At 38.4% G+C, this 21,433-nt stretch overlaps 1 protein-coding gene across 1 annotated transcript in view; it reads right to left on the bottom strand.

The window, feature by feature from the left end:
• The window catches only part of kcnq3 (potassium voltage-gated channel, KQT-like subfamily, member 3), a 94,138-nt gene that overhangs the window by 3,198 nt on the left and 69,507 nt on the right, over positions 1 to 21,433 (bottom strand). The window contains exons 3-15 of the mRNA XM_024268685.2: positions 17,017 to 17,107; positions 16,295 to 16,421; positions 16,011 to 16,183; positions 14,657 to 14,830; positions 14,024 to 14,134; positions 13,792 to 13,887; positions 13,582 to 13,676; positions 12,447 to 12,473; positions 5,914 to 6,113; positions 5,720 to 5,825; positions 818 to 949; positions 634 to 729; positions 469 to 556 (exon numbers count right to left, since the gene is read on the bottom strand). Of these exons, the coding sequence (XP_024124453.1) occupies positions 469 to 556; positions 634 to 729; positions 818 to 949; positions 5,720 to 5,825; positions 5,914 to 6,113; positions 12,447 to 12,473; positions 13,582 to 13,676; positions 13,792 to 13,887; positions 14,024 to 14,134; positions 14,657 to 14,830; positions 16,011 to 16,183; positions 16,295 to 16,421; positions 17,017 to 17,107 (1,516 nt within the window). The remainder of the gene's footprint in view (positions 1 to 468; positions 557 to 633; positions 730 to 817; positions 950 to 5,719; positions 5,826 to 5,913; positions 6,114 to 12,446; positions 12,474 to 13,581; positions 13,677 to 13,791; positions 13,888 to 14,023; positions 14,135 to 14,656; positions 14,831 to 16,010; positions 16,184 to 16,294; positions 16,422 to 17,016; positions 17,108 to 21,433) is intronic.

Below are 21,433 nucleotides of genomic sequence, written 5' to 3'. Positions count from 1 at the left end.
AATTAATTATGAGGTTTAAATGAATAACTGCGATTTATGTCAGTCCGGAGTTACATAACACCAAGTCTTTTATGTTTTAGGAATAAAGGTGTGAAACAAAAATCCTGGGGTAAGATTCACAAAACTTGCGCTGGTTTGACATTTTGCCTCTTCCAACTATAGATAGTGGACATGGAGTAATAAACCATAGAAAAAGAAGAAGCCCCTCTTTGCTTTTCCAGTGTCAACACCATGAGGTACACGTGCATACAAGAACCCGAGTACAGTGTGTTCTTGGTCACGCACCACATGCCCGGTGTATCTGTAGTATCAGGCTTTTTGTAACACTTCAGTCTGAATTCTACCCAGCATGGATGTGGTTCTCTGTTCCATCAGGTTTGAGTTTACTCAATCAGGGTTGTGGACTTTAGAAGCATTGGATGAACGGAGATGTGAACACCAACATCTATCAAAAATTCCATCCCTCACCTGCCTCTCCACTCTGACAAATCTACCCATCATGCTTTGGTCATCAGTATCTGGCATCGTGGTGGTTTTGGCTAGGTAGGACTCGTGCCTGAAACAAGGAGAGATCAAAGTGAGCAGGTCTGCAGTGTGAGAGTGCTGAGGGTTTGTCTGCAGGGTGTGAAGCACCTGGGGGACTGATTAGCTGGATAGGAAAAGGGTGTTTTTTGACTCTTCTTGCTTTTGGGGGTTAGAGGATTTCCAGGAGCAAGAATCATGTCGATCCTTTAAAAAAAGGGGGAACACATTGGTTTAGGTTAGAGACAGAAGGCACTGGTTTCATCAAAGTCTGCTCTAAGCTGCAGCTTCTCACCTCGTCTGGAGATACTTGATCCTGCAGAGCATGTCCAGGTGTCCAGCAGAATACTGCTCGATCACATCTTTGACATCGTAAGGCCTCAGAGTCTCCTTAAACCGCTTCTTGTTCAAGAGGAACTGCATGATCCTGAGGTACAAAGACATTCAGTCAAGACCACATTTGCAGGGAATATTTAAAGCAAATGGAGAACCTGCTTCCTGCTTCTTTGAATTACAGAAACTTCTCAATCATCATGCAATCAAAGTAATTCCAATGGATTATGAGGTGCAGAAAAGCAGCTTTGCACTGATATGAAACACTTTACAGTAGTGAAGTGTTTAGGCAATCAATGTAAATCAGCTGATTCTGATCCAATGAAAAGTGCAGAAGCTGTCAGACTCTTAAAATTACACAAATGATCAAAGACTTATGGTGGTTTAAAGAGCGTGTGTTATTTTGCTATGGCCAGAGACACATGTGGTACTAAAGAGTTAAGCTAGAAGTCTCGACCAATCCCTCGATGGAGTGGGTACACTTTTGGACTAAGGAAGTATCTCGTGGCTTCCCTTCTTAATCTACCCTTGATGGTAAATGACTAGGAGGAAGCCATCAGCTACTATTTTAAAGTCCTTGATATTCTCATGTAAAATGGTGCTGTTCAGTTTTTACCCTTAAAGACCTACTACAATGAATGGTTTTATGGTGCAGATTTTTTGTCACGATGGAGGACAAAGAAAATTAAGATCAAAACAGAGTTTTAGGATTTCTTGGTTCAAATCGTGTTGGATCAGGATCAGACAAAAACCAGCAGTTTGAAAAAGCTCGGATTTGAGAAGCAACAAGTGCCATAGGCAGGCCAAAGTCTCCCTTCTCTGCTACAATTCTGATGCATCCATTTGCAGACAAACAGAACCCTAAACGTCTTCATTTTCCTCAACTGAGCTGGAATTTGGATTCAAACTGTACGGCTGGATGGCTCTGATATTTTATGATGTATTTGTGTTGAAATGTTCCACTTGAAGCTTTTGCATGAAGCTTCAAAGTAGTCTGATTTGTTTCCTATTGACCATCAATAATTGATTTGTTGGTTAAATTTTGTTTATATATTCAAGTTTTTTTTAACTACTTCTGACATGACACTAAATCAAGAGACCTTAAGTGTTTTATCAATCCTCCTTCATGCACACATGACAGATGACTGAGTGAAATGATGATCATGTTCTTATACCGTTCCGTTATGTTCCATTTTTTTTAAACACCGGATATCAGGTCACTGATTCCAAGAATAATCGATACGAACATCAACATCTATTTGTGATTCCAGGTGTTCTAATGATGAAAATGTGGATGGTTTATTAACAAAATTACATTAACACTTTTCTTTTTTTTGGCAAAAATTGTTTGAACACAATGCATTGAGGTCTATATTAGCTAATGTAGTGAGCATCAACGCACACTAGTTTTTCGCAAAGGCTTCTGGGAAATTTCTAGGGCACTTGATTTTGGAATGACAGACTTGGACAACACTACAAAATGGAGAACACACTAGTGCACTATATAGTGAGTAGTGAAAGAATTTGGACATAGCTAGTGACTTCTGGATCGTTTCTAGAAAGAAAGGTAGTTTTTAGTTAGCTCTTCTACCTTCGTATTTTAGATTTGTGAAAATCTATTGGGAAAAAGGCGAAATGTCTTCAATAACTACAGATAAATCAAGTCCCGTTTTACCTACTACACCCATGGAATCAACCTGGAGTTTACCCAGACACAGAGAAGTAAACATTCCTCATGAGTGTCATCTGTTGTTTGAGAGACACTGCTTGTCTGTACAAGGAGAAGTACAAGAACAAGTCTGACTTTCCCTCTCACAAAGAAACCTGACGAACACTCCCCACGCCTGTACCGCAGATAAAACCCAACATCTTTCACTTCTTTGAAAGACTCTTCATCTTGAGGGCCCCCAGCCGCCCAGTGAGCTCATTTCTTTTGTCCCACACAGGCCCCACCTTCAGAGGACTCTTCAGAGGCCGCTGCACCAGCTCCAGCGCTTGGCAGAAAGTCTTGAGTCCCGTAACCCAAACCTCTGCGGGTCTAAACATCCCTTTCAGAGAGCCATTCAGGCCCCATATAATGGAAGTGAAGGAAGGAGAGCTTTCACAGGGATAATCACTCGTCTCACGCCAGATTAAATTCCTGCATTATGTCAGCTGTGTGGCCTACACATTTACCGCCAGCATACATGAGCTTTGGTTTACATCAGGTTTCGGACTGAGGTCACACCTACGCCACATGGAGACACAGATTAACACCCAGATTAACGTCAATGGTCGGTGTGGATCATCAATGAGGAAATTGCAGGCCTTTTTGTTAAATTAGAGGAGAAACATGTCAAAGATGGAAACATGTCTGGGCAATTTGACACCTGCCATGTTATTGAGTTTGTTTCTGCTCATGGACTCTGCATAAACGTCTATTAAGAAGGTCTACTTATAAATCCAGCCTTTGGACCTCTGGCTAAGTGTCTCCATTGTGTCTGTGTGGGAATGTTTGATACCCAACAGTGATGTCAGGATGTAAGGAAACACCTTCAACTCCAGATCAAAGATTCAGTGGCCTCGTCCTTCTGTTGACGTCATATTGGATTTTATTTCAGCAAAAACATAGCAAATGTTCTGACTTTCTAAGAAGTACAGTACTTTTTTCAAAGTCCCACTCCAATCATATTTAAATCTATTTTTAAAATTGTTTCCATTGGTCTTTTCATTATGACTATGCTGTTTTTAGATAAAATCAAGAAACCTGTGTTGGTTTCTGAGACATCGTTTCTGCAGAACATCAGGAGTTTTTTTTCTTCTGTGTTGTGGGTGGGGCTGTTGGCATGGAGTAAGCCTACCCTCATTTCCCATCATCCCTTTGTTTACACTCTCTCCCACTAGCTTACAGCCCCTCACATGCCCAACCTAACATTAGTGGAAATGTTAGGAAAAAAAGACATACATGGAACTAGTCCTCTACAACTGGATTTGAATTCAACTTTATTTTTATAGTAAGTATGTAAATGTTTATTTCTAATACACCTTTCTAAGACAAAAATCACAAAGTGCTTTACAGCAGCAAAAACAAAGGAAAAACAAGCATTTAACATAGACAAATCACAAAGTAAAAGACAATAAAAGACAAAATTAGATGAACAAAAGCTCTTCTTAAACTGACTTTTAAAACACTTAATGGAGTCGATCTGTTGTAATGACAAAGGGACCTCCACAAAGGCGAGGTCTCCTCTGGTTTAATAGCGGGTTTTTGGGATTTATAAAAGTTTTTGGTTTGAAGACCTCGGAGACCAGGGCCGAAGAGTATGGGGTTAAAAGGTCAGCAATGTAAGCAGGAGCTTGTCTATGCAAGGCTCTAAAAACTTGAAGTAACATTTTAAAATCAACTTTAAATACACCTGGGAGTCAAAGTAAAGAAGACAGTAATGGAGATACATGTGCTCGTTTATTGGCTCCAGCTAGAAGCCTTGCTACAGAGTTAGAAAGCAACTTGCACAATTATAAATGAATCAAAAATTTAATTAAATTAACTAATCATCTTCAGGTCAGGTCAAAATATGATTTTTTTTTTATTTTGCCACGTTCTACAGATGGTAAGGGGAATTTATTTAAAGTGTCCTTCCAAAGATAGGTATTTGTCAAGCAACACCCCAAGGTTTCTAACACTCAACTGGACAGATGAGCTCAGAGAATTTCGGGGTGCTCTTTAACGAAAGGGTTTTTGTTTTCTGGGGCAAAAACTACTACTTCTGTTTTTCGAAGCATTTAAGGGTAGATGGTTACTAAATAATTACGACTTAGTAATTGTTAAGCAATCCAATAAATTGGACAAAATATTATGTCTTTTTCCGGAGGTGCAGGGTATCAGACTATGGAAGAATCTTGACAAATTAATAAAAGAGTCTAGCTCAATTATCAGATTTTAAAAAAACTGTGAAAAAACAAATGCCCATTGGGAACGGGTTAAATAAAAAGGTATTTGTTTTATTTTCATTTTGTTTCTTGTTTTTTTCTTTGCTTATTTGTTTCTTGTTCTGTTTTGTTTTTTTGTCTGCTTTTGTTGCATTTAGTTAGCCAGTTGACATATTATTGTGAAAATACAAAGAGAGATTTGGTTGAAAAGCTTGATTGATTTAGTTAAATGGGGCAAAGACAATAAGTCCTCTTCTTTCTGTCCCCTTTCATTTTCACCAAGGACAAGAGTATTATGACTGTTTTTGTGTGCTATGAAAATGAGATAACTAAACTAGACTAGACTAGACTAGACTAGACTAAACTAAAGCTGAATGTCATCATCATACAAATAATCGGAAATGTGGCTAAATTTACTCATTAGTTTATTTAGAAGAGTCATGTAAAACGAATAAAGTAAGGCCCAGAACTGAACCCTGGGGAATGCCACAAAAGATTTTTTTTTTCATTGCAAAGGTTAATGAACCTACAATGGCGTTATAGCACTTTTCCTGCTAAAGAGCACCTCAAAGGGCTTTGCGTAGTTAAATAATAAATAGTAAAAAAAAAAAAAAAGTTAAAAATACCAATCATAGTAAAAAAAAAAATAAAACCCATCCTCATCGCACAAAATAATCAGTTAATAAAAAATGCAAAAACTACTTAAAAAAAGAAAAGTCTTGAGTTTTTCTGCTCCACAGGCGAGGCTAACAATGCTAACATGTGGGAATGCACTGAAATGGAGCACAGAAGCCTGTGGCTTACTCATTGTAGATGTTGCATAGCAACATCAAAATCTTTCAAAACTTTCATTCTCCATCATGAGAAAAACGCTACAAGAAAATATTTAAATCATCACAAACACATATTTATCAGAGTGGATCTTTAAGAAGGTAAAGATGTAAGAGCTGCTGACCTGACGGCCCTGATGACCAGTTTAAGTGTAGGGATCATGTCCTCCATAAGGATGTCTGGTGGAAAGCCCCGCTCCTCTAAGGCTGGATCTGCTAGCGCCCCGGCATCTGCGCCAAAACAAAAAGACACCAAATGACTTAGCGTTTAAAAGAACGAGGACCGGGAGGTGCTGGTCCGGCCGCTCTGGACTCCTACCTTCAGAGCTCTGGCGGAGGGTGTAGGCCTTCATGCGGAAGGCGGTGCGGAAGCGTTCCCGGTTGCTGAAGCCAGCAGGTTTGGACTCTTTGGATGGACTGTCCTCCACAGAGTCGACGTTTCCCATCAGCCTCTTGCCCATTCCCACAGACGGTCTGGCGTTGGAAAGGCGAACGCGCTCCAGCAAACTCAGTTTCTGGCTGAAATTGAGCACAAGACCAACTCAGGGGAATCCGGTGGATTTCTTTACTTTGGGCTTTAAACAAATAAAGATGGTCAAATGGACACTTAATTTGATCATAATGGAAAGACTAGTTTCTTAGGTGGGATATAGGTTTGTGACAAACTGAGAAGATGGTCTGTGTTCACCTTATTTACACTGAAAACTGGGTTTATAATCCATGGCAGGGGCTAACGGTTGAAAAGCTACAGTATGTTAAAGGTTTTGTGTTTAAGCATCAACAACAACTCCTCAGGAGTTAAAGGGTTAAATGGTAAATGGCGTTCTCTTGGATTGCACTTTTCTATCTTCCTTGAAGGCCCAAAGCGCTTTCCAGTCACAGTCCAATTCACACATTCACACACTGATGGTGGTGCTGCTGAACACTGACGCTTCCTATAACCACCAGGAGCAATGAGGGGTTCAGCGTCTCGCTCAAGGACACTTAAGACCAAAGGTCAGCCACCCCAATGAACATTGTCAATCAATTGATAATTGTATTTATATAGCACTTTTCATCAACTTGCTGTTGAAGACAATAGGAATCAAGAAATTATACACACTGTTTTTAGAAAACAGCATATTATCTATTTTTAATGAAAGTCCCATTTGTCTCACGAGTCAAACTTTGGATATGCCTTATTTCCATATCACATAAACTATTCAGTTACGTTTTTTAACGCACTGTTGTCAAACGTGACCTATATTTAGTGTTTCCACACAATATTTGGTGGATAAATGGAAAACACACACATCCACACGTATGTTTATCCCAATTTTCGGACCGGCAGGAGTTCTTTTTTAAGGATTATTTTCGTTGCTGTCCAATCGTCAGTGGTTGATCCATCTCTGGAAGGTTTTCCACGGTGAGCTGTCTCACCGTCTCAGTGCTGCTCACCTGCCAAAAGAAGCTTCAAAGAGCCGAGGGAGCCCGGGCTCCTTCTATTGTCCAATGCTGACGATAGTTGGCAGCACAAAGACGGGAGCTCTGCAGGTAAAGTAAGACTCCTGTGTGCCTTGGAAGGGGCGGCGGTGGGGGTAATCGGAGCCGCATCAGCCTGAACGAGGCCTGTGAAATGGGGAGGGCATTCTCTGCGACTTTGCTCCCACAGCAGACACACAATATGCGTCTGTATTTGGCCTCGGGGGGCGGAATAAGGACGGCAGATTACGGTGCTGAGAGGCTGCGGCATGGGAAGCTGGGAAGGAAGAGAGAGGGCTTTTCTGGCTGTTCTTCAGCCGAATAAAGAGCAGAAAACGAGGTGCCATTACTGAGCCCATCTTTGGAAACGAAGCAGAACATCAAGAAAAAAAGTAAAAGCTCAGTTCCTATCACTTAGCTTTCCCAAGACACATTTAGCACTGCAAAAAATGACTCTGTCAAAATAAGGCAATAATTCTTACTTGATGGTGGATTTTCTATAAATAAGAAAAAATCTGCAATTGGGGTAAAGATTGTTTCAGAAAAACTTTAAGGAAACGATTTGATTGTTTTGCGATTGAATAGCTTTATTGATCAAATTATTAAATTTTTTTGCAAAAAAAGGAAATTATTTTCTATTTTTCAAGACACAAGGATGTTTTTAATGATTCATCTTTTGCTGAGTGTTTTTGTGTCTATCACTGTGCTGGAAGTTGCATGAAGAATGAAGAGTTTGGTCCAAAAAAACCTCAATACAATTCCACTTTAACCTCAGGGAGCACAAGAACAATTTTATTCTGGGCTTTTAAAGTTACTTTGATTATATATACCGTAGGTATATATATATATATATATATATATATATATTAGGGCTGGTAATTGATTAAAAAAATGTAACCATTTAATCACATATCTGGGGAAAACTTAATCTAGATTAATTGCAATATTTTGTTACATTATTTGGCAACCACTTATCTGCAAATAATCACAAAATGAAATCACACAAAACACATTTAAAGCATTTATTTTTAATTAGTGCTTTCAACTGATTAAAAAATATTTTCAGATTAATCAAGCTTTGATATTTTGATTAATCACAATTAATCAGAATGTTTCCTTTGTAAATTTTATATAACAATTTGCGGCTTTTGAATAAAAACAGGCCAGCGAGAAAATGTTTCTTTAATTTTTGGTGTCTTCATTTTTTTCATTTATCAAGTGTTAATGTAATTTGTGCTCAAAACACATCAACAGTAAGATAAGCAGAACTCAGAAGACTTTTATGTCTTTACTTTAGTATTGTTCCAAGAAAGTTGAGGGTCAGCGACAACGTGTACTAGAGACCTTTTAAATATTCACTTCTTTTGTAAATTACAATAGTATAAGTGCAATAATACCTGACAAAGTTCTTTAACACACGGCATGGAAGCCTGAATCGCAGAAACAAAGCGAAGAACTGCTGCTCTGTGAGGTGTGATTAATTTGTGTTGCTAAATATTAATGTTTTAATTCTTTTTGATTAGTTGCGTGGGTTAACTTTCACAGCCCTAACATATATATATATATATATATATATATATATATATATATATATNTGTAAATAAAGGTTTGCTTGTTCATTTCTGGTAGCAGCAATTTTCAGCAACCAAAAAGTTAAAAAATAAGAACAAAAAGTAAGTAAATAGATGAATTAATTAAAAATTTGGTTTAATTTGACCTTGTTTTTTCCTCCAGGGTCAAGGATCTTGTCATTCTAACAGCAACAAACGATTCTTTAACCAAAAATGATAACATTTATAAAACAGACACTTTTATCAGTGTCTCTGAGAACAACCTAAAGGACTTGACCCTGAAGCGTGTTATCAGTGAAGCTCATGATGGCACATTCATTTAACTCTCACACTGAATTTTCTGTTGTTTTGAACGGGGCGCGGAGTGAAAAATCTGATAGAACGTCTAGCGTTACACTCTGTGTGAGCACACAAAGATGCACCACATGTCTTATCTCCCCACTGCTGGAAACAGAAGCAGCGTTGGAGTCCTCGCCAGCGGAGCAGCGCAATGTCAGACTGCTGGTTCCACAGCTGCCGCTCCTCCAAGGCCCACAGAGCGCTCTTCCTCTCAGCTCTGTTCACTTGCATTCCTCCAGCAAAACTGAAAATCTATCCTACCGCAGATTTTAGGCATTCTTAGTTCATTAAAATAATGCAGCAGAACAAAACTGCAAAGAAAAAAACAAAAAACAGGTATGACAGGAATTCAGATTAAACTAGAAAAGTAGCATTACCTGTTATTGCTAGTGTGAATGCTTTTTGATGAAGAGGCTGAAGATGTTTGATGAGGAAATTAACTGTAATTGCTGATGCGAGTTGTTGAAAATGTTAAAGTTAAAGCTTTTGCAAAATGCTAAAGTTGCTAAATGACTTAAGGTTACAGAATTGCAGAAAGTGCACTAAGAATTTGAACAATTTCTTGAAAAAAAATAGCAAAAATTGCATTAAATTTTAAAATATGTATATGGTACAAATTCCAAAAGTTCAAGCAATAATATCCTGAATGTGCTGAACGTTTTGATGCCAATATTGCATACATCCATAAATAATGTCTTATTTCTATGGGGATAAAAAAAGAAAAAAATATATATAAATTGAGTAAAATTTAAAAAATTGCAAAATAAATGAATATTAAAAGTAAAAGCAGGAATGTCCTGAACATGCTGACATTTCAATAGTAATATTGCTCCAATTTCAAAAAGTGTACAAAGTATTTGAAGGATTTGTTCAATTTCCCATTAATTTTCAATGGGGCTGAAAAATTGCATCAATTGCACAAAAATCCTAAAAAACATAAAATGTATGAATACCAGAAATACAAGCAGTAATGTCCTGAACAAGCGGAACATTTTGATCCCAGGATTATTATGTGAAAGTGTGATTGAGCTTTTCTGTGCCGAAAAACGTTCAGAAAGGAGCAAGAGAATCACTATAGTGTGAATGCTTACTAAGCAATCACACAACTAGTACAACTGCATAAGGAATACTTCAACAGTGAGAAAAATTGAATCAATTGAAAGGAATAAATCATGAGTGAGAAACTTAAATAAACTATGAGAGAAAAGAAAAAAGCTGAAAATTGTTTTAGAAAATGACAGAATGACTTAAATGCTGAATAGAAATAAACTACAGATTTGTAAAGTACGTCTTATATAAAGGGAATACTTAAAGTGCAAAACATCAGAACACGAAATTAGCTGGAAAAACGTGTAAAACAGCTGAATTATTTTGAAATGAATCTCAAATATAGAATCAGTGAAATCTCATCTGCTGAAGTTCTTTAGTTACAAACATTAAAATATTAAACTGAAAATACAGATAATTCTAATTTTTATTTTGGAAAAACCCTTTTTTAACTTTTTATTTTCAGGTTTCACAACTAGTACATAACAAAAACATATTTCAAAGAAAAATAGAGAAGAAGCTAAAAATGTTATATTAAATATAGACACTGATCATGTTTTTGGTGTAAACAGTTTAAACCAAACTTTTCATTTACAATAAATTCAAATCTACCATTTTATTTGACTTTAGGAAAAGATGACTTTGACAAATCTTTATATTAATTCTACCTCCACCCCTACACCCCCAGTGTCATTCATAATATCAGCTTCCAACATGACGGGCAAAATTAAGAGTCAAGAAATCTTTGCGGAGAGTAATTAATGGAGGAAAATGGTTTGTGGGCTGGATATTCTGCATATTCTCTTCATTAGTCACAGCAGGTTAAAGAACGCTCAGTCAGAAACTGTAAAGACGCTTTCAGGGGACTCTGTAGCAGAACTTTATAACTAATTTAGTGTGGGGGCAGATTTTATAAATATAAACATGTTTTCACTGACTCAAAATGTGAAAAGGAAAAGGTGATCTGCTAATAGAAAGAGTGTTCTGTCTGCAAACACTGGTAATGGTTTCAAGGACCAGAATGAAGATCCTGGCCTGATAAAGATGATAATTAAAGAATGATGGATCCTGTCTGGACTTTTATGATCATAAGAAGCTGCCAAGGAATGTTTTATTATAGCAACAATTGATTTAAAAATATGTAAATCAGACTTCAGTGATTCAAATTGCACTGAAATAGAACTCAGACGTGCTCTAAAGACTTTTAAATGACTCTAATCAATGAAAACAGGACAAAGTTACCTATGAATCATGTAAAATAAACAATTGGGTCAGTGCTGTGCAAAATTCACACATCCTACTTTAATGTTTGGAAAAATACATTTTATTTATATTATATTTTATTTACAATGTTGTTTTTAAGTATTTACAATAATTCAATTATGACAGCGTTATACTTTTTCTATATTTACCAATTTTATCTTCTTTTACTTTTGACATACAAGTTCCTTTCAAAATAAATACACCCTATTTTGAATAAGATCATCCTGCTGCAGCAGATTTACTTTGATCAAAAATGTAAGAAAATCAAACGGGACATTTTCAGTCATCATGATTTTAGTGCATCTTCATCCATTTTCTCCTTTAACTATAATGTATATACATGACAAGATCAGTTTGAGTTCAATTTAAGAGAAAAAACTTAAGGTAATGATACACTTTAAGAAGTGCTCAGTGTTGTGAGGCAGAAGTCGACGTGCTTTAAGCTTATTTTAAAAATAAACCACTCTCACCTTAGATTTTTCTGGTACATTTTGACCCTTTTTCCATCATTTTGCTCAGTTTCTTGAATGAAAAATCTTATATTACAAACAATTTAGCCAAAACTACAAACCAGTTGTTACTTATTTCCATTTTTAGCATATTCCATCAAAGCCAAAGAGGCACAATGGAGGGATAAAGGAGCCGCATGTGGTTCAGGTTGTAGACCCCTGGACTTGGTTGCACCTAGATACGTTCTGCCAACATTTTTTCAGTCTTTTTAGAAGAGTATTACTTTTAAAGCGATTCTCAACAATTGGAATGTTGCTTTACCTAACACATGTCAAATCATAAAACTCTTTTGGATTCCATATTTGTATTGCTTTTCTAAAATAAATAAATAAATATTTAAATGCTTTTGTTAATGTGGTGTTTTTAAGCAGACAGTGACTCGTGTGTCATTTTTATTACAATGTATTAAAGAGGGAAGGGTCTTATTTCTCCTTCAGGGGTTGATTGACAATTGTTCAAGCAGAGTAATGTGTCCTATTATATTGTTAAAACAAATCTGTATCCCCACATTTATTGTGTAAACTCATGTGTGAAAACTTTGCATCACCTTTTAATACATAAAACTGTCAGCTTTGGGGGACTCACAGTTGCTCTTAGTGCCATTTAAAAAAACCTTATGATTTACAGCATGCCTGCTGGTGATGGAGGAGCAGCGACTTACCTCACCATGACCTCCAAGGTGTCCTTCCTTTGAAAAAGAAAAACAGCAGAAGTCAAATATTTAACTGGATATGGTTACATTTTTTTTGAAGAATTAAAGTTTGGCATTTCCAAATGCATTCTGTACCAGCACACGTGCTAGGTCATTCCTATCTTATTTGAACAACATGCTAACCATTTTAGCGTAGCGCAAACAAATAGGGATGTAAGTATTCAGTCAAGCCACGATTTGATTTACTGTTTTAAAGTCACAAATTTAATCTGCTCTGCATTTCTAAATTTAGGCAAAGGCCGTGATAAACCAATTTTTTAATTCTCTGCAACAACGAATATGTTGACAAGTTTGAATTGGTTTTTAACCGATTCATGAAGAATCGATACATCCTTACAAACAAATAAAAGTTATGGTTTACTTTTATATTATTTATTGAATTACAAAATCTTTGTCACTGTCTTCATATAATACAGCAAGTTTTGAGAATTTAACAACTGACCAATAAGACCGGTGCAGTTAAGCTAACGGTAAAACAGCAGCTAGCATTCAAACCAAGATAGAAAATGTAGTTTAACTGACACTTAAATTGTTTTTGATAGTGTCTTCATAGATTTAAGACACCAGTGAGTTTTTTTTATAACAAAAAATAAATAAAAGAAAAGAATTGTGACTTCTAAATTTTGGCCCTGCGACAGACTGGCGACCTGTCCAGGGTGAACCCCGCCTTCGCCCTTCAGTAGCCGGGTTAGGCTCCGGCACCCCCGCGACCCCGAAAGGGATGTAGCGGTCAAGAAAATGGATGGATGGATGGACTTCTAAATTTTAGCATTAGCACAGTGCAATAAGATCCATAATCAAATTGTAGTGAATTTTAGATCTGTTGTACTTATTTAAAAATAAATAACCATTTAGATATAGTTAGGTGACTGAATATTGTGACAAAAAATTAAATACATTGATTGGAATTCATAAGTAACAGGTTGTTTAATCATGAACTAAAGATTTGAGATTCCAAATTCAACTAAGCTGCTTTATTTTGAGTTTTTGGTTGGGTGGGTCATTTTTGTCCTGTAAGACAAGAGGAGTTAATTAAATGTTAGTGGATGAATCGCTATAAACATCATCGAATTGAGTTACTTACCTGAAACATGGAAGTGAAATGATGGTTTCATAAAATCTCCAGGTTGCAATAAGATCGTCCCTGACTGGATTGGTGGAATAATATCGCCAGGCAGACTTTAAACAGGAAGACAGAGCAGCCAAAGTTACAAAACTAAATATAAGTTACAGCTACAGAAAACATTTGGACCAAACACAGGAGAAATGCTGATGACGTCAGCCAGCTCCTCACCTGGATGAGCCCGGCTGCTGGATGTCTCCGCTTCTCAAAGTGCTTCTGTCTGTGCTGCTCCTGGACTTTCAAAGCCAAACCAGAACCCAAAATTCCCTGAAACCAGAAGAAACACCAAGTGATGCAATAAAACAAACTGGTGGATGTGACCTCCTCAGATTTGGAGTTCAAAGCTCCAAAAGTTGGATTGTTTGCTTCACAGAGGTGATCATTTATAAAAAGGTTTTCTTACTGCAGGCAAAGCGAAGAAGGAAACTCCGATCAGAGCAAAAGTGCCGGCTAACAGTCTTCCAGCCCAGGTTTTGGGGGTTTTGTCCCCGTACCCGATGGTGGTGAGCGTGATCTGAAGAAGAGATGAAAAACATTTGCTGAACAAAACACATTTAAAAAAACAAAACAAAAAAATCTCTCCGTGTCAGCTTCTGATGAACCTGACTGAACTGTACATCCATCGATCTGGTGAAGGGCGTTGAAAATCAAAGTACATGAGTGAAGCAGGCGGAGGGAGTGGAGCATGTTGCTTTGGTGGAGCAGATGCTGGCTGTCAGAGGCTGAACTTTTGTCCTCTGCCGGAAGGACGGAGGCTTTAATGAGGCTGCTTTAGAAAAAAAACAGCATCAGAGCTTCTCTGACGAGAGGCCTTCATTAAAGCAGGAACTCCTGAATCTGTTTGTCCTTCAAATCAAAGCTGTTTTTTTATTATTCATTGAGAAGCTGCAAAGTCAGACATTCTCATTAGCACATGAAGGATGCACAGCTGATACGGATTTTAGGGCTGAAATTCCACAGCTGGATAGAAACCAATCACACTGAGGATGAAACGCGACACTGCGGAAGGTTCTGGTTGGTTTTCTGGAGGACATACCAGCCCCCACCACAGCGCGTCGGCGTAGGTGTCAAAGTCCTGCTGCTTCGGCTGCACCGTAGGATCCTCCCGGTCCGACACGTCTACAGAAACGTCGTCCTTCTCCACCAGGTAAACCAGGAAAGACGCCAAGATGAGAGACAGGAAGCCGATGTACCAGGCTGTGATCAGCTCCTGGAGATACAAACACCACCAACATAAACCTCCCAGACATGCTAACGGGTTCAGTTAGCTTCCAGGTTCTGATTTAGGAATAAATGAAAAGGTCTTGGGCTGCAGGATGCAAGGATGTTACAAGGAGAACTTGTGATGTGATGACGATATGACTTAAACAAATAGCAAAACAGAAAAAATAAATACAGTATTTCTGTTTCAGTGCAACAATTTGCACTTCCCCGGAGGCCCCGGGGAAGACCCAGGACACGCTGGAGAGACTATGTTTCTCGGCTTGCCTGGGAACGCCTTGGAGTCCCCCCAGAGGAGCTGGAGGAAGTGGCCGGGGAGAGGGAAGTCTGGGCATCTTTGCTTAGACTGCTGCCCCCGCGACCCGGTCTCGGATGAAGCGGAGGAAGATGGATGGATGGATGGATGCAACAATTTTACTTAAATAAAAGTCAACATAACTTAAATTAAACTCCAAATGACCCATGACTACAACGGAAATGGGAGATCTAAGATCAATGATGTTAAAGGGTCCATCCTATTGACCAAATACGTAAAAGGATCTATTTGGTTTGTTAAATACTTCAAACTGCCATAAGATTGCTTTAGCATGTGTGAGAACATTTAAGGCTCCGATTTATCATAGTTTATACCACCTGGGATGTGTTTTTCAATAAAGGTTGATATCGCGATAACGATACATTGTTGGTTTATTGTGCAGGCCTCATTTAACACAACAAAACATGTGAAGACATTTGTTTGATAGTTTTGCATATTTGGGATGAGACTTTTCTAAATCCTGTTCTTTGTAGATGACACCACAGTGTTTAGGCGCAAATATTTAAACTAAAAAGCAAATGTAAACATTCATGTATAAACATGAAACCAGAAGAAAAAAACAACAACAACTCTTGAAATTTAGATTAAGTTCAAACGAAAAATATAATTTAAAAAGTTTCTAGGAGTTAGGAAAAAAGAAAAAACTTAACAAGAAGACAGAAATATGCTCCTAAAAAATACATATATATTCTTAAAATTAATGAAAATTAAAATACATTTTTTTGTTTTTAGATAAAAAAGTGTAAATTCTTTAAAGCGATGCATAAAAAAAAACAAAACAAAAAAAGAAAAACACCTTTTTGCTCGTTATGGATTTTTAACATCGGTAAGGGTCACCTGAGGTCATCCCTACCTTACTATGTGCGTAAATGGCGGACCCCAGCAGCTTCCAAGTCCCTCCCCTCCGGTCCATGCGCAGCATCCGCAGGATCTGCAGGAAGCGCAGGCTGCGCAGGGACGTGGCCAGCACGTTGCCCTGGTTCCGCACCGCCACCACCGGCACAGAGGCGATCAGAACAAAGATGTCTGAAGAACAGCAGGTAGAAGGTATCAGAAACAAACGCTGAAGCTTTCAGACACATTAAACCTACTGATGCTGATCTCTCCGATCTCTTCATTAATCGTCTGCCTTCTCACCTAAGATGCACAGAGGTTTGCGCGCAAACTTCAGCCTCCCCCTCCATCCTTTATAGCGACAGCAGCAACCCGCCGCCCAGATCCGCAGCGCAAACTCTGCCCCGAAGATGAAGATGGCGAAGGTTTCCTGCACACAAAACAGCTCCTTTACTTACAGGATAAAAGTTTCTGAAAATACAAGTTTTAACCCTTTAACAGTTGAGGTGAAGCTTAAACACAAAATCTCTAACATACTGTAACCTTTCAACCGTTAACATGTTCATCATCATCATTCCAGTAGATTCAGAAGGAGAAAGTTACAATAAATGAAAGTACATAAACACTGGAGCTCCGGTGTTAAGGGGGATAACTTGTTTTTTTTTCACCTGTTTTGAAGCTTTGAAAGATTTTTCGATTTAAAATAAAAAAGAAAATCATGAAAGAATCTTGAAAAAAATGCTGTCCATGTAAGTTGGGCTTGCTCGGGACAATTTAATTTTGCAATATTAAACATTAACTCTAAATGATTTCAGACGAATAAAAATAAGGTTCTTCAAACTTCAAACTTTATTCATTTATATAGTGCCTTTCATTCAGAGGAAGCTCAAAGCTTCAACAGTAACACATTTTGGAAAAAACATACGGTACAAAACTAATGCTTCTCTTTTCGATACAGGCCAAAGTTTGCAAAAACAGATGTCAGCAAAGACAGAGTAATGGAAGTGATGTGAACAGCGTCTCACCAGGATGACCAGCCAGTGTGCAGACGTGTTCTCGTGCTCCTTGAAGGTGGTGAGGATGGCCAGAATCAAGCAGCCCAGAACGATTAAAAACCTGCAGAAACAGGACAACAGATGAGTCAGACTCACAATTAGAAAAATAAAAAACCCTGCAGAAATGCAGAAGAAAATGCATCAGAAATGGTTAGAAGAAGGGAAGCAGCAGTGTGGGACTCTGTCCACTAGAGAGCGCTGCTCGTCTCCAAAACACACACTTTTATCCCTTTACACCTCTTATTATTTTTTAAACTGAAATTCAAGATTCTAATCAAACTAAAAAAACTATTTATTTTGAATTTATGGTTTTAAAAAAGTAAAAATAAATGATTTGATTCCAGGATTTTAGGTTTCAGCTCTGATGGTCAGTTGGGCCTCTTTAGGTCAATTTGACGTTGATTAGATAATCACAGCCCTGTGCTCCTCTGTGAGCTGCTGATGAGTCCAGACTCTGTTCAGTCAAACAAAATGACTGGGATGGAACTTCGTTTTTATTTTATTTTTTTAAGACGACGGTTCTTTTACTTTTAGTGCCGGCGAAAGACAAAACTGTGATAAAACTTTTCCCATTTTCTTTGCTTACTCCCCCCACACCTTTTATACGACCTCACTAAGAGACGTATGAACGAGTTCATCTTTATACATCATGATCCTGACCAGAGGGAGTTTCTCAGAGTTTTGAGCCACTATGATTTCTGGGACTGAAGCTTTTTTTATTTTCATCTGGCTTGATTACAATCCACAATGTTTTCTAAAGACAAGAAGAACCTTAAGGGAACTGTGCTCTCTTTAAGATGAACCCATTTCTCTCCACGACCCAACTCGAAAACGTGCAAAACCCGTACGAGTACACGTAACTAAGGCTTAAATCTTAATCCCAGATTTCCTGCATGAACAAGGTGACAAGGGCTCCATGCTAAGATGCTTTGCTCAAAGGGTCCAAGGCACCAAACCATCTTTATGGTCTGAAGACGCCCAGTGATTTGACCTCATCCTTCCTCGATGGAGTCTGTATGGACACAGAAGTCACATGGGTCCAACCCATGAGGGGCAGGACCTTCTCTGAACCTCAGAGAATCGGATTTATACATAAATGTATGCATTGTCTATGAAAAATCATCTTCTGAGAACAGGAAATTCCACTCTAAAGTCTCCGTCATAATTCATCCACATAAGTGAATCACATTAACGTGGCTTCTTTCTGTAATGCTTCAGACTGTCAGAGGAGTTTGACCGAGTCATTACTCAAGAGCTTTTATGCTCGGCTCTCCAGCAGGTGAGGATCACTTTGGTGTGAAAGGTCGCAGTGAGGTCAACCACTCATGTTTGGATGACTGGAGAAAAAAATGAGACACTTGGAGTTCCTCAGAGGACAACCAGCTTTCAGCTATTCATCATAGTTTCCTTATCTTTGGATTCAAATGCTTTTGGTTTTTTTAATATCAGAAGGAACAGCTCAGAAACAATCAGTCTCTTGTTTTTTAGCCTTATTTTTCAGACAAGAGTCGTAAATTATTTAAAGGTTTTCATCTTTAGGCGGAGATTTTTTCTAAAGTGCTTCCTGTAAACGTTAGGATTTTACCCACAAACCAACCTGGATCTGTGCTGTGCACATTGTGTGTTTTTAACTCTTCTCACCAAGGTAAATTGACTTTTTTTTTTTTATTCCAAAGTGATCCAGAGGTCAGAGAAAATCCTGAGTCGATGTTAACTCAGTATAATCCAGCAGAAGCAGAAGCAGATCTGCTTCCTTTTGGCTCCAAATGATGTGTTCAATAAGAACAACATCGATGACCATTAGACTCAACAAAGGAAGACGCATTCAAGCGGAAAGAAGGAAAACAAAACTTCAAGATAACAAGACACAGTCTTGGAATCAGATCTGGAAACTTAACTCCCCGTTCTCTCATTTGCAGCTGAACAAGAGCAGCATGTAGTTTCAATTACAGCTACAAGCAGAAAAAAGGTGGATGAATCGATATAAATGTAGAGCTCCAACAAGCAGAAACAGATTCTTCATCATTCTGAGAAAATAAAAGCCTTTTCTCCCTCTAGCAGCTTCCTTCTACACAGCAGGTGAAGGTCAAGTCACAGAAACACTGAGGAAACTGAAGAATTTGGTTCAAAAGCAGCGTTTTCAGCACTTTACTGAAAACATATTTTAAGTTGAAATTACAGGTAAATAATAAAAGACACCTTTTAAGAGTAAGAATGAAAAAAAACTGTAATCCAGTCCAGAATATATCTAGTCTCACTCAGACTGGAACATGCAGATTGAGTTAGAAAACAGATCTGTGTGAAGTTATAGTCAAACTAACTCAGACTAGAGAAGAAAGACCAACAACGACTGTAAAGAACCCACTGCCCATCTAACCAGAACACGATCAGACCAAACAGATGGTCCCAGACTAAGATGGGTCAACAAAACCAAGTTAGAACCAAAGAACCAAAGAACCCACCTCAGACTGGAACAGAGGAGCGAGGGTGATAAAAACAGAGTTCAAGCTATGTACACACCTGGAATCTGATGCAGGTATAAACCAATGACTGTATATAGAATAGATATATATTGTTTTCTTGATTTTTTTTGTTTTTTTAATTAAAGTTATTTAAGTTATAAACCGACCAATCAGATGCCTCAGTAGAAGCATATGGCGCTCGTTGGCCCCACCTTGAACATTTGATTGACAGATTCTCTCGAGACACTTACAGTGGAATGGACTTTGAACAAGTCCACTCATGATTGGCGACAGTAGTTGCCATAGAAACGTGACCCAGACAATCACTCTCGACCAACTCCAAATGGCGTCTGGAGTTTGAGATAAGGCATTTTCTACGGGTGGCGTCACACCCACATTGTCCATCTTGATTTATAGTGTTGTTCCAGGCTTTTTCTTTCACAATTCTATTCCAATAAATGAAAGATTTGATGACATAGAATTTCAGTCGGACACAAACCATATTTTTGTATCTCTCCTTCATGAACAATTTTGAAACGGTTAGCACTTCGTGAATTAAAAGGGTTGGGATCGATACTTCTCTACCAAAACTGAGCCCCTGATGTTTCAAAGTTCAACTGGCTGAACGTTTAACTTGTGTTCATTGGACATGCACTAAAAATGGTCATAGAAATGTAGAGATAACAGGACACTTTTGAAAATAGAAGCCTGAAACGCACGTTTACATAGAGTTACATTGGAAGTGGCTGCTTGAGGACGGTGTGACCATAGCTTCCTCTTTGTTCACTTTCCAGCTTCTTGTCCAGAGTCCCGGTAAAGCGTCAGGAGCTGGACCGGCTGAGCAACACTCCAGGAAGCTGCAGCACTCCATTACCAGTGAGGTGTGGAACCACATATCAGTTGTGATTGGCAATCAGGAGAAAAGCGCCGGGACACCAGAGAGACGACTCCCTCGTCCATTTTCCCCGTGAGACGGAGAAGAGTGAACGGTGGCAGACGGAGCGTGCTGGGGCTGTGTAACTAAAGAGGGGGGGTGTTAGGTGGAACTGGGAGAAGTAATGAAGCCTTTCATCAAAGCAGGCGCTTTACAAAGTGGAGCAACACTCAGTGGGGAACGCTGGCCGCCTCAGAGAGGCCCGTTACATGCACTGCTTACAGAAACAGGAGGATTCAGATGCTCACACATACAACACGACCAGGAAGAAGACAGGAAAGCACCAGGAATGTGTCAAACACACGGAAACAGGAGAGGAAGTCAGGAACAATCAGGATATTTCTGCATCAATAAGTGTTATCTAAAGAAAAAATCTATGATTTTCCAGACGGATGAGATGTTAGATTGATCCCATTACAACCCAGAGAAAAACGTGAAGCAATAAAAACTGAATCGGATGTTTGCTTTGGGGAATTTCACCACATTTTCTGTTCAAACTGTTTTTGAGCAGACTGTTGATTTGCCTGATCTCAGCTATGTTTTCTTGTTCTGTTTACGTGTCACAATCTCAACTTGTTTTTGTTGGCTTTTCCCCCACAGCTGTTCAGTTTAGTCAACCACTCTCAGTGTATTTTGGTTTATTGTGTTTTTTGTTTCATAGATTATTTGTGTTGAAGTTTATTGACGTTTGAGTGCAAACTGCTGCTTTTTTTTTGCTCCCACAGCAGCAGTTCATTAGACATTTGCAACAAAGTTAGTTAAAGATTCGCTCCAATGAAACTTGAGTTTTCTGTGTTTCTAACATGTTCTTGGAGCATTTTTCTCATGATGGAGGACATATTTAAAGAAAATTACGATTAAAATTAAATTTCTGAATATATATTCATTCATTCATTCATCTTCCAGACCGCTTCTTCCCTTTTGGGGTCGCGGGGGTGCCAGAGCCTATCCAGGCTACTGAAGGGCGAAGGCGGGGTTTGTCTGTGTCTGT

Source organism: Oryzias melastigma, linkage group LG17, assembly GCF_002922805.2.
Source record: "Oryzias melastigma strain HK-1 linkage group LG17, ASM292280v2, whole genome shotgun sequence".
In the NCBI taxonomy this organism is placed as follows: domain Eukaryota; kingdom Metazoa; phylum Chordata; class Actinopteri; order Beloniformes; family Adrianichthyidae; genus Oryzias; species Oryzias melastigma.
The sequence above is the reverse complement of the archived record's forward strand: the minus strand, read 5'-3'. Positions and strand labels throughout refer to the sequence as shown.